Source organism: Somniosus microcephalus, chromosome 12 (assembly GCF_052327205.1).
Source record: "Somniosus microcephalus isolate GS21.2 chromosome 12, FLI_Smic_1.0, whole genome shotgun sequence".
NCBI classification, from domain to species: Eukaryota; Metazoa; Chordata; class Chondrichthyes; order Squaliformes; family Somniosidae; genus Somniosus; species Somniosus microcephalus.
The window spans coordinates 9,733,119-9,744,436 of record NC_140998.1 but is presented as its reverse complement, the minus strand read 5'-3'; the positions used below and the strand labels follow the sequence as shown (position 1 = coordinate 9,744,436).

Genomic DNA, 11,318 nt, shown 5'->3' with positions numbered 1-11,318 from the left:
AGATGGTGGAAAGAGTGGAAGGGGATCAGCAGAGGCAGTTTGTTCTTGAGAAGAGCTTAGGATTGTTCTTGCCCTCCAGGATAGACATCATTGCTACTTCACCAAAGTGGCATTATGCAGGAGTCCAGAAAGCGAGTGTTGTTCATGGAGGGTGGGTGGGAGACCACAGGAAACCTAATACTGTCCTCACCTCACCTCCAAACATGCTCACTGGATAGTGGTTAGGAACAAGGGCCTAGAAATTCAGCTGTTTGCGCCAGCCGTTAGCGCCAGATTTCCGGCGCTAGCCACTTAGCGCCCGGGCACCGCCGGATCTGCGCCTATGCCGAAATTCAGGTGGGATTTAGCGCCGGCGCAAAGTGTTAGCGCCCGCTCAGCTGCGCGCGCATCTTATGACGTCATTTCGTCGTGCAACGCCGTTTGTGCGCCCCAAACCGGAAATTCAGTGGCGCCCGGCCGATGTGGGCGTGGCGCTGCTAAGAAATGGAACTCAACAGAGGCCCTGTGGGATTCGGGGAGCGCTAATTAAAGGGCACATCCACTCACCCATAAAAGCCAGCCATTTTGCTGCAATGACTTTACTGCTTTGGATTTCTGCACAGAGAGCAAGGCACAGAGATTACTGATTTCGGACACCATAGGAGAGGTATTTTTGGCTTCTAGCCAGTGCTTTGACATTTGCATCCTTGTGATTTTGCTGTTTGGAACTTTGTAATGGGGGCTGCATGGGGGGCCAACCCTCAGTTGCTACATTTTGTGCGAAGGGCTCGCAGACGCTTTGAGAGAGGGCCAGGCATGCCTAGACGCAGAGGGGCCATTAGGCGTCGCCAACGTAGGCCTTACCCAGTCAGGCAATACCGGGAGCAGGTCTCATATCTCACCATGACTGCGGCGCATTGTGTTAAGAGGCTGCGCTTCAGAAGGGAGGTGGTTGGAGAGATCTGCCAGCTGCTTCACGCAGATTTGCAGCCACAGCTCATGTCCAGGACGTCTCTCTCGGTGGAAGTGAAGGTCACGGTGGCTCTCAGCGTTTATGCAAGCGGCTCCTTCCAAGCCGCTGCTGGGGACATTGCGAACATCTCCCAGTTCGCCGCGCATCGCTGCATCCGACAGGTCACCGAAGCACTTTTCGCGAGGAGGCACCAATTCATCTCCTTCCCCATGACCCAACACAAGCAGGAGCAGCGTGCAGTCGGATTTGCCAGGATCGCGGCCTTCCCCATGGTGCAGGGCGCCATTGACTGCACGCATGTGGCTATGCGGGCACCTATCCACAATGCCGAGCAATACCGCAACCGGAAGGGCTACCATTCCCTAAATGTGCAGCTGGTGTGTGACCACAGGCAGCGCATCCTAGCTGTCAATGCCCGCTTCCCAGGAAGCAGCCACGATGCCTTTATCCTGCGCCAGACTACTGTGGCTGACATGTTCCAGGCACAGCCTCCACCAAGGGGATGGCTTATCGGGGACAAGGGCTACCCTTTGTGCACATGGCTCATGACCCCGCTCCGCGCGCCCAGGACCCCAGCGGAGCTGGCATACAACGAAAGCCATCAAGCCACAAGGAACCTAATAGAGCAAACGATAGGCGTCCTCAAGCAACGGTTCCGTTGCCTGGATCGTTCGGGCGGGTCTCTTCAGTATTCGCCGGATAGAGTCTCCCAGTTCGTCGTGGTGTGCTGCATGCTCCACAACCTGGCTATCCGCAGGACTCAGGCACTGCCACCTGACATTGCCCCACCACCTCAGGAGGACGAGCAGGAGGACCCTGAGGAGGAGGAGCACCAGGCCAGGAGGGAGCGACAAGGTCCAAGGGCCGTCCGCCGGGGGCTTATTGCTCGACACTTCTAGGCCCCCTGTCAGGGAATGGCCTGGGCCACTGAACGCAGCTGAAGGCAGCCGCTCCGCAAGCCCTCAGCCGGTTAACCCAACAACCACTTGAAACATGACACCTGCACATGGTGAATAAATAAACATCTTTATTTCAAAAACTCAGGGCCCTTCCCACATGGAAGAGCAAAACAGAGAAGACCCCCAAAAAACAGTCACAAACTTCTGTCACTCCCAAAACCTGGGGAGGACTAACAAAACATCAACATCCAAATGGCCTTCCTCACTGGCCTAACAAAAACAAGCCCCCCCCACAACACAAACACCCCCATAAAACCAAACAACATAATGCCCCCCAGAACAGAAGCCCCCGCATCACCCAAACCCTCGCTCACCACACTCTATTCGGTGTGGCGAGAGGGCGAGTCCTTCGACAGCCGTCTTTTGCCCCGGCCCGTCCTGCTGCTGCACCTCAAGCTGGGCCGTGAGGCTGTGGCGAGGCTGGGGGAAGGATCTTCAGGGCGACAAGGCGTCTCGCCAGATGCCCTTGGGGGTCGGCCTACACGAGGGCGGGCCCGGGAGGGGCCGGCTGGTGGCTGCTGCAGCTGTGGGTGGCCCTCTTCACTGCCTGCAGCAGCTCCTTGCACCCTGGCTGGGGGAGTGGCAGGCTCGCCTGCACCAATGGGGACAAGGTGGGTGATGCCAGGCGCGCGCTGCTCGCCAGACACACGTGCACTCGGGCGGCCTGGCCGGGGAGCAAGCGCGCCAAACTGTTGGTCGCCAGACCGGTGTGCGGCAGCAGGGCGGCGGCTGGCCTGGCGACGCCTCCGCGCCAGTGCGAGGGTGGCAGAAGTCAGTGCCCCAACTGCGCCGGCATGTGCCCGCATCTGCAGTGCCATTGTCTGCCCAGCACCTCTCAGCTGGCGACTGGCATGCTGCGCTGCCTCGAGTTGTTGCACCCCCCTCTCATGCGCTGCCACAAGGAGGTCCACCCCCCTGGCGTGCGCTGCTGCGATTTGCTCCAGCCCCCTGGCCTGGGATTGGCCGAAAGCCACCACACTTTGTGCGAGGCTTTCGATGGCGTGAGGCATCTGTGCCACCACCTCCATGAATTCGACGTGCCGCCGCTCCGACGCCGCCGACATCTTGTCCAGGAGGCGCACCTCCTGGGCGACGTCCGAGTCCGGACTGGAGGACGCCTCCCCCCTCTGGGCAGAAGGCTGGCGTGCCGCCGGAGCCTTGCCGCGTGCGGCCACGCCACTGGGAGCAGGTTCTGCCCTCCCCTCCACCGCCTCCCCCCTCTGGGCAGAAGGCTGGCGTGCCGCCGGAGCCTTGCCGCGTGCGTCCATGCCACTGGGACCAGGTTCGGGGCTCCCCTCCCCCGCCTCCCCCTGGCTCTCCGGCACGCCAGACGTCTCCCCTTCATTGCCATCTCCTGGAGCGGAGGAGGGTTCCCCCGAGGTGGCGCCTTCCTGCTGCTCCTCGACGTCCTCCTCCTCCGAGGGCTGGCTGTGTGGGCTTCAGGGAACACCTCCTCCTCACCAGCTGAAAGCAGGAAGGCACAAGTGTAGCTTTAGAGTGAGGACAGGCCGACAGCGAGGGAGGCCGCACTGGTGCATTATGCGCATTTTTCGGCCAGTGGGGAAGGATGTAGATCTGATGCGCGAGGGCAAGGAGAGAGGTGCACCCGGTCCTGTCCTTACCAGTGGGTTCCAGTATAGGGTCTGCATCGCCGAGCGCCACAGGCCCAGTCACCGGGTGACGCAGGAGTCGGGCCACCCTCTCTTCCAGAACCGTTAGCTCCTGGTAATCGCGAGGGCCTCCACCAGTGACACGCAGGCTCCTGGCGTTCCTCGCCAGCTTGGCCTGCAAGAGAAAGGAGGGCGTCTAAGTACAGTGCGGTGCCCCGTTGGTGTGTGTGAGTCCTCCCATGGTGGAATAGCTTGGACAGTGTGGTGCCCTGTTGCTGTGTGTGAGGCCTCCCATGGTGGAATAGCTTGGACAGTGTGGTGCCCTGTTGCTGTGTGTGAGGCCTCCCATGGTGGAATAGCTTGGACAGTGTGGTGCCCTGTTGCTGTGTGTGAGGCCTCCCATGGTGGAATAGCTTGGACAGTGTGGTGCCCTGTTGCTGTGTGTGAGGCCTCCCATGGTGGAATAGCTTGGACAGTGTGATAAGTGCAGAAAGAGCTATTGATTAACATGCAAGTGCCATTGCAGCGGGAGGAGGGCTGGGCATTAGACCTTTGATGTCCCTTTGGCCCTAATGGGAGGTGCACATGCAAGGATGAGGGGGACACTGGAAAGGGTACTCACCTTGACCAGCCGACATAGGTCATTGTATTTCTTGCGGCACTGGTCCGCACTCCTGGGAACATCGGAGTTGGAGGAGACCCTCCGGGCAATTTTGGTCCAGGCCTCCCTGAACTTGCTCCTGGGAGCCTTCCTGCCACTAGCCGGGCACACGACCCGTCTTCTCTTGCGTACCCCATGAAGGAGCACACCCAGCGCATGGTCAGAGAACCGCTGGGCTCTTTCACGGGCCTTCTCCATTACCTCCAGGCGTTGATTTGGGACACAACCAGTGCTGAGGCCGAGTTGCAGGGCTACAGCATGCAGGGCGTGGCTGCAGTCAAAGTTGACCCTTCCCCCTTTAAGAGCTGGCCGGCGTCAGGGTGTCTGCTGACACTCAGCACATGATCGCACCTGCGCTGCGCCCGGAATCGGCGTTATCAGGCCGCATCGCCGGATTAGCGCCTGAACACAGGGTTCCAACGCCTATTGCAGCGCTCGGCCAAAAAGTTGGCCAAATCTACTGAATTTCGGCGAGGTCGCCTGCACTTTCCGGCGGCCGCTAAATTTGCCGAGCGCCCGACTTTAGCGCCGCAAGAGCGTCCGAACTGAATTTCTAGGCCAAGAACTCTAGATGATTTCCATAGCCCAATTATAGTGCCTTTCATGTCACCTTTGCTCAGGTTAGCTAACTCAACACAGAGCAGGAAGTAAAACACATTTAAAAGCAGCAACTTTTTCTATTTTGCAAGGTACCATCCAACCCTTACAGCTGTAGAAACTCTGCTCCAGACAGCACTGAACTAAGGTGTCTTTATTTTTTTTGTGTGTTTCTTTTTTAAAACATTTCACTTCTGGGTTAAACTCAATGAATTAAAATACATGTAAACGAGAGACAACTCAACGCGAATTTTTGTTAATTTACTCAAATAAATAAGGAACACAGCAACATTTAAAGATAACAGTCAAAGCTTTGTATCCACAGAGCTACCACATCCTTATAACCAGAGTTAGCTGTAATATTTTGCAGCAAAGTTATATTTTAATCGGAAGTACGCTATTGTAAAGACAAGTAACTTTGGTCTCTGCAACTTATCATCACTCCATCAGGAGCAATGAATAGCGTTGTCCCATTGCACTACACAGGTTTCAATCTCTTCTAACAGTACCATGAACACATACACCTTTCCTCTTGCAGCAGTGCACAGACACCAAAGGATGCGGTTCCTTCTCCAGCAGTGCAGAAGGGTTACAATCTCCCCCCCCCACCCACCACAATAAAGAAGGGGTGTAGATCCTCCTCCCCTTTCAGGAATACAGAAATACTGTCGTCCTTCTACCAATAAAGAAGGGTATGGTTCCCGCTCCCCCAATAAAAAGGTGCACAGTCCCTCCTCCCCCTAATCAGTTACTTTAGCAGGGAAGGAACTATGTAGAAGCAAAGTCTTACGTTACTACATATCTGCCACATTGTGAATGAAAATTACGATATCTTTTTTATTGGTTGTTTAAATGTTTACCCCAAAATAAGTCAATAATACAATCTGTATTAAGGGACAGAGTCCCATCTAAAGGTGGAGGGAGTTGGTTGTGGTGCAGTCTCTATTCCTTGTTGCCATTCTTCCCTGAACTGCCTATCCACCCTGTTTGATAGCTGTGCAAATTTCATTACAATAACACACACGTTTGAGTTTGTGAAGAAACCCATTGATAATTTAAGAGAGAAAACACAATGGGTGAAATGGCTCATAATCGGTTCAAGAACTCTGCTAATTAATCTACAATAAGCGAATGCTCCTTGGATATTTCACACTGCAAGAGAACTAAACTGTTGAGTAGCTTGGATCATTTGAGCAGCTTGTACTCGATGCACTATCGCACATTCCCTCCTTCCTTCCTTCAGCAATACTAATGTAAATATGGAAAATAAGCAGCAGTTAGTAACTCAGAGCTCAGTGTCTCAAGTTCTTCCAATGCCCCTATCCACTTCACTCAGTCAACTTCTTCAATAGTAGGTCCAGACACATTGCCAGGCGCAGAGGTACTGCCACCCCCTCCAGGCATCCCAGCGCAAGCACATCTAAGGAATTTGGCTAGCGGCTTGCAGACTTTCTCCAGCTCCTTCCGCTGGTGATCAAACTCTTCCTTCTCTGCTGTCTGGTTTGTTTCTAGCCAGGTGAGGACCTCCTGGCATTTTGCAAGGACACTCGTCTTCTCCTCCTCACTGATTTTTCCTTTCAGCTTCTCATCTTGTACAGCCTGTTTCATGCTGTATACATAGGACTCCAGGGTGTTCTTGGCAGCCACCTTTTCACGGTTAGAATCATCCTCGGTCTTGTAGTGCTCCGCGTCCTGCACCATACGCTCAATATCACCTTTGCTCAGTCTTCCTTTGTCATTAGTGATGGTGATCTTGTTTTCTTGGCCTGTGCTCTTGTCCACAGCTGAAACATTTAGGATGCCATTGGCATCTATGTCAAAGGTCACCTCTATTTGTGGCACTCCGCGTGGAGCTGGCGGAATGTTAGAAAGGTCAAACTTGCCAAGCAGGTTGTTGTCTTTGGTCATGGCCCTTTCACCTTCATATACTTGAATAAGGACACTGGTTTGACGATCTGAATAAGTGGTGAAGATCTGAGTCTGCTTGGTGGGGATAGTGGTGTTTCGTTTAATTAAGGAAGTCATGATCCCACCAGCTGTTTCAATACCTAGAGACAGGGGAGTAACATCCAGCAGCAACAGGTCCTGCACATTTTCAGACTTGTCGCCTGTTAAAATGGCTGCCTGTACAGCCGCACCATAAGCCACAGCTTCATCTGGATTGATGCTCTTGTTCAGCTCTTTCCCATTGAACAAGTCTTGAAGCATCTTTTGGATTTTAGGGATCCTCGTGGAGCCTCCCACAAGAACAACATCCTGAATCCGTAACTTGTCAATTTTGGCGTCCTGAAGGGCTTTTTCGACAGGCTCCAGCGTTGCTCGGAACAGATCACTGTTCAATTCCTCAAACCGGGCCCTTGTGATAGATGTATAGAAATCAATACCTTCGTGCAGAGAGTCAATCTCGAGGCTGGCTTGTGTGCTTGAGGACAGGGTCCTCTTGGCACGCTCGCAAGCCGTGCACAGACGTCTTACTGCCCGCTTGCTCTGGGAGATATCCTTCTTAAATTTCCGTTTGAATTCCTCAATAAAATGGTTCACCATGCGATTGTCAAAATCTTCTCCTCCCAGGTGAGTGTCTCCAGCAGTGGACTTGACCTCAAAAACGCCGTCCTCAATGGTAAGAATAGAAACGTCAAATGTTCCACCTCCCAGGTCGAAGATGAGGACATTATGCTCGCCGGATCCTGTTTTGTCTAGTCCATAAGCAATGGCAGCTGCAGTTGGCTCATTGATAATCCTCAGCACATTTAAAGCAGCAATGGTTCCAGCATCTTTGGTGGCTTGTCTTTGGCTATCATTAAAATAAGCCGGCACTGTGATGACTGCATTCCTCACAGGAAATCCCAGGTATGCTTCTGCGATCTCCTTCATTTTTGTTAGCACCATAGAGGAAATCTCCTCAGCAAAGAATGACTTCTGTTCTCCTTTGTACTCTACCTGGACTTTGGGTTTTCCTCCATCACTGATCACTGGGGAAAGATGAACAAAGACATTTTTTTATTAAGTGAAATGTCAAATGAACACGCTTTTCCTTTCCATTTCTTAATAAGAATAGCTGTAGTCTCCTCATGCCAAATACTATCCCTTACAGGACAAGTATAAAACATACTCCCAGACCTCCTCTGCCAATGCTAATCTATAACCATCCACTGAATGGTGTGCACCAAAGTTATGGCACCTCTAACTTTCCCTCCTTCATTGTGCAAATCAACTGGTCTCCAGAGAACTATAGAAGCTTACAGCACAGAAGAGGCAATTTGGCCACCACCTCTGTGCTCTTTGCTGGTGCAATCCAAAACTAATCTCACTATCCTGCATTCTCCCCCATGTATCTTCTCCAGCTTCAAATATTCATACTAAAGCAAGATACTGCGGATGCTGGAAATCTGAAAGGAAAACAGAAAATGCTGAAAATACTCAGCAGGTCAGGCAGCATCTGTGGAGAGAAAAACAAGAGTTAATATTTCAGGTCGATGACCTTTCGCCAGAGCAGGAAAAGGTTGGAAGGGTCTGTCCCAACCAGTCCCCATGACAAAGCATTCCATCCTCCCAACAACTCTCTACATAAAGAAATTTCATAACCTTTCTCCTCACTCTCAGTGGCTGTTTTAAATTGATGCCAGGCAGAGTAGTAGGGGCAGGCAGGTAGTGCAGGGGTCCCCTGTGGCCATCCCCCTCTCAAACAGATATACCGCTTTGGATATTGTTGAGGGAGATGGCTTATCCGGGGAAGACAGCAGCAGCCAACTTCCTGGCACTGTGGGTGGTTCTGCTGCACAGGACGGGAGGAAAAAGAGGGGGAGAGCTATAGTAATAGGGGATTCTATTGTAAGGGGAATAGATAGGCATTTCTGCGGCTGCAAACGAGACTCCAGGATGGTATGTTGCCTCCCTGGTGCAAGGGTCAAGGATGTCTCAGAGCGGCTGCAGAGCATTTTGGAAGGGGAGGGTGAACAGACAGTTGTCGTGGTGCATATAGGTACCAACGATATAGGTAAAAACCGGGATGAGGTCCTAAAAGCTGAATATAGGGAGTTAGGAGGTAAATTTAAAAATAGGATATTTCAGATGAATACGTGGCTAGAGGAATGGTGCAAGGGGGAGGGGTTCAAATTCCTGGGACATTGCAACTGGTTCTGGGGGAGGTGGGACTAGTACAAGCTGGACGGTTTGCACCTGGGCAGGACCAGGACCAATGTCCTAGGGGGAGTGTTTGCTAGTGCTGTGGGGGAGGGTTTAAACTAAAATGGCAGGGGATTGGGAACCTGTGTAGGGAGACAGAGGAAAGGGAAACAAGGATAGAAGTAAAAGACAGGAAGGAGAAAAGCAAAAGTGGCAGTCAGAGAAATCAAGGGTTTAAATCAAACATGGTTTAAATAATAATTCTAAAAGGTCTAAGAGTGTTAAAAAAAACAAGCCTGAAGGCTTTGTGTCTTAATGCGAGGAGCATTCGTAATAAGGTGGATGAATTAGCTGCACAAATAGATGTAAACGGATATGATATGATTGGGATTACGGAAACATGGCTCCAGGGAGACCAAGCCTGGGAACTCAACATCCAAGGGTATTCAATATTCAGGAAAGACAGGCAAAAAGGAAAAGGAGGTGGGGTAGCATTGCTGGTTAAAGAGATTAACACAATTGTAAATAAGGATATTAGCTCTGATGATGTGGAACCTGTATGGGTAGAGCTGAGAAATACCAAGGGGCAGAAAACGTTAGTGGGAGTTGTATACAGACCCCCAAATAGTAATGCGGAGGTTGGGGATGGCATTAAACGGGAAATTAGAGATGCGTGCAATAAGGGCACAGCAGTTATCATGGGTGACTTTAATCTACATATAGATTGGGCTAACCAAATTAGTAACAATACTGTGGAGGAGGAATTCCTGGAGTGCATATGGAATGGTTTCCTGGACCAGTATGTCGAGGAACCAACTAGAGATCAGGCCATCTTAGACTGGGTATTATGTAATGAGAAAGGAATAATTAGCAAACTTGTTGTGCGAGGCCCCTTGGGGCAGAGCGATCATAATATGATAGAATTCTTCATTAAGATGGAGAGTGAAGTAGCTGACTCAGAGACTAGGGCCCGGAATTTAAATAAAGGAAACGACGATGGTATGAGGCGCGAGTTGGGTAGGGTTGATTGGGGAATGTTACTCAAAGGGTTGACGGTGGATAGGTAATGGCAAACATTTAAAGATCGCATGGATGAACTACAGAATTTGTTCATCCCTGTTTGGCATAAAAATAAAACGAAAAAGGTGACTCAATCGTGGCTAACAAGGGAAATTAGGGATAGCATAGGATCCAAGGAGAGGACATATAAATTGGCCAGAAAAAGCAGTAAACCTGAGGATTGGGAGCAGTTTAGGATTCAACAAAGGAGGACAAAGGGATTCATTAAGAGGGGGAAAATAGACTGAGAGTAAGCTTGCAGGGAACATAAAAACTGACTGTAAAAGCTTCTTTAGATATGTGAAGAGAAAAAGATTGGTGAAGTCAAGCGTAGGTCCTTTGCAGTTAGAATGTGGGGAATTTATAATGGGGAACAAAGAAATGGCAGACCAATTAAATACATACTTTGGTTCTGTCTTCACAAAGGAGGACACAAATAACCTCCCAGAGATGTCAGGGAACATAGGGTCTGATGAGAGGGAGGAACTGAATGAAATCAGTATTTGTAGGGAAATGGTGTTAGGGAAATTGACGGGATTGAAGGCCGATAAATCCCCAGGGCCTGATAATCTACATCCTAGGGTACTTAAGGAAGTGGTCCTAGAAATAGTAGATGCCTTGCTGGTCATCTTCCAAAATTCGATAGACTCTGGAACAGTTCCCATGGATTGTAGGGTAGCTAATGTTACCCAACTATTCAAAAAACCTGGTAGAGAGAAAACGGGGAATTATAGACCAGTAAGGCTGACATCTGTAGTGGGGAAAATGCTAGAGTCCATTATAAAAGATGTAATAGCAGAGCACTTGGAAAACAGTGACAGGATCGGACAAAGTCAACATGGATTTACAAAAGGTAAATCGTGCTTGACTAATCTACTGGAATTTTTTGAGGATGTAACTGGTAGAATAGATAAGGGAGAACCAATGGATGTGGTGTATTTGGACTTTCAGAAGGCTTTCGATAAGGTCCCGCATAAGAGATTGGCATGTAAAGTTAAGGCACATGGGATTGGGAGCAAGGTACTGACTTTGATAAAGAACTGGTTGGCAGACAGGAAGCAAAGAGTTGGAATAAACGGGTCTTTTTCCGAGCGGCAGGCAGTGACTAGTGGGGTACCGCTGGGATCGGTCCTAGGACCCCAGCTATTCACAATATATATAAATGATCTAGACGAGGGAACTAGATGTAATATCTCCAAGTTTGCAGACGACACAAAGCTGGGTGGGCATGTGTCGTGTGAGGAGGATGCCGAGAAACTCCAGTATGATTTGGACAGGTTGGGTGATTGGGCAGATGCATGGCAGATGCAGTATAATGTGGATAAATGCGAGGTTTTCCACTTTGGTGGCAAAAA

At 50.6% G+C, this 11,318-nt stretch overlaps 1 protein-coding gene across 2 annotated transcripts in view; it reads right to left on the bottom strand.

Moving 5' to 3' along the window:
- Window positions 1-4,918: 4,918 nt before the first annotated feature.
- LOC147109018 (heat shock-related 70 kDa protein 2-like) overlaps window positions 4,919-11,318 on the bottom strand; it is a 49,028-nt gene continuing 42,628 nt past the window's right edge. For both annotated transcript variants that reach the window (XM_086002577.1, XM_086002578.1), the window contains one exon: window positions 4,919-7,751. In XM_086002577.1, coding sequence (XP_085858703.1) covers window positions 6,112-7,751 — 1,640 coding nt within the window. In that variant the 3' untranslated portion in view covers window positions 4,919-6,111. The remainder of the gene's footprint in view (window positions 7,752-11,318) is intronic.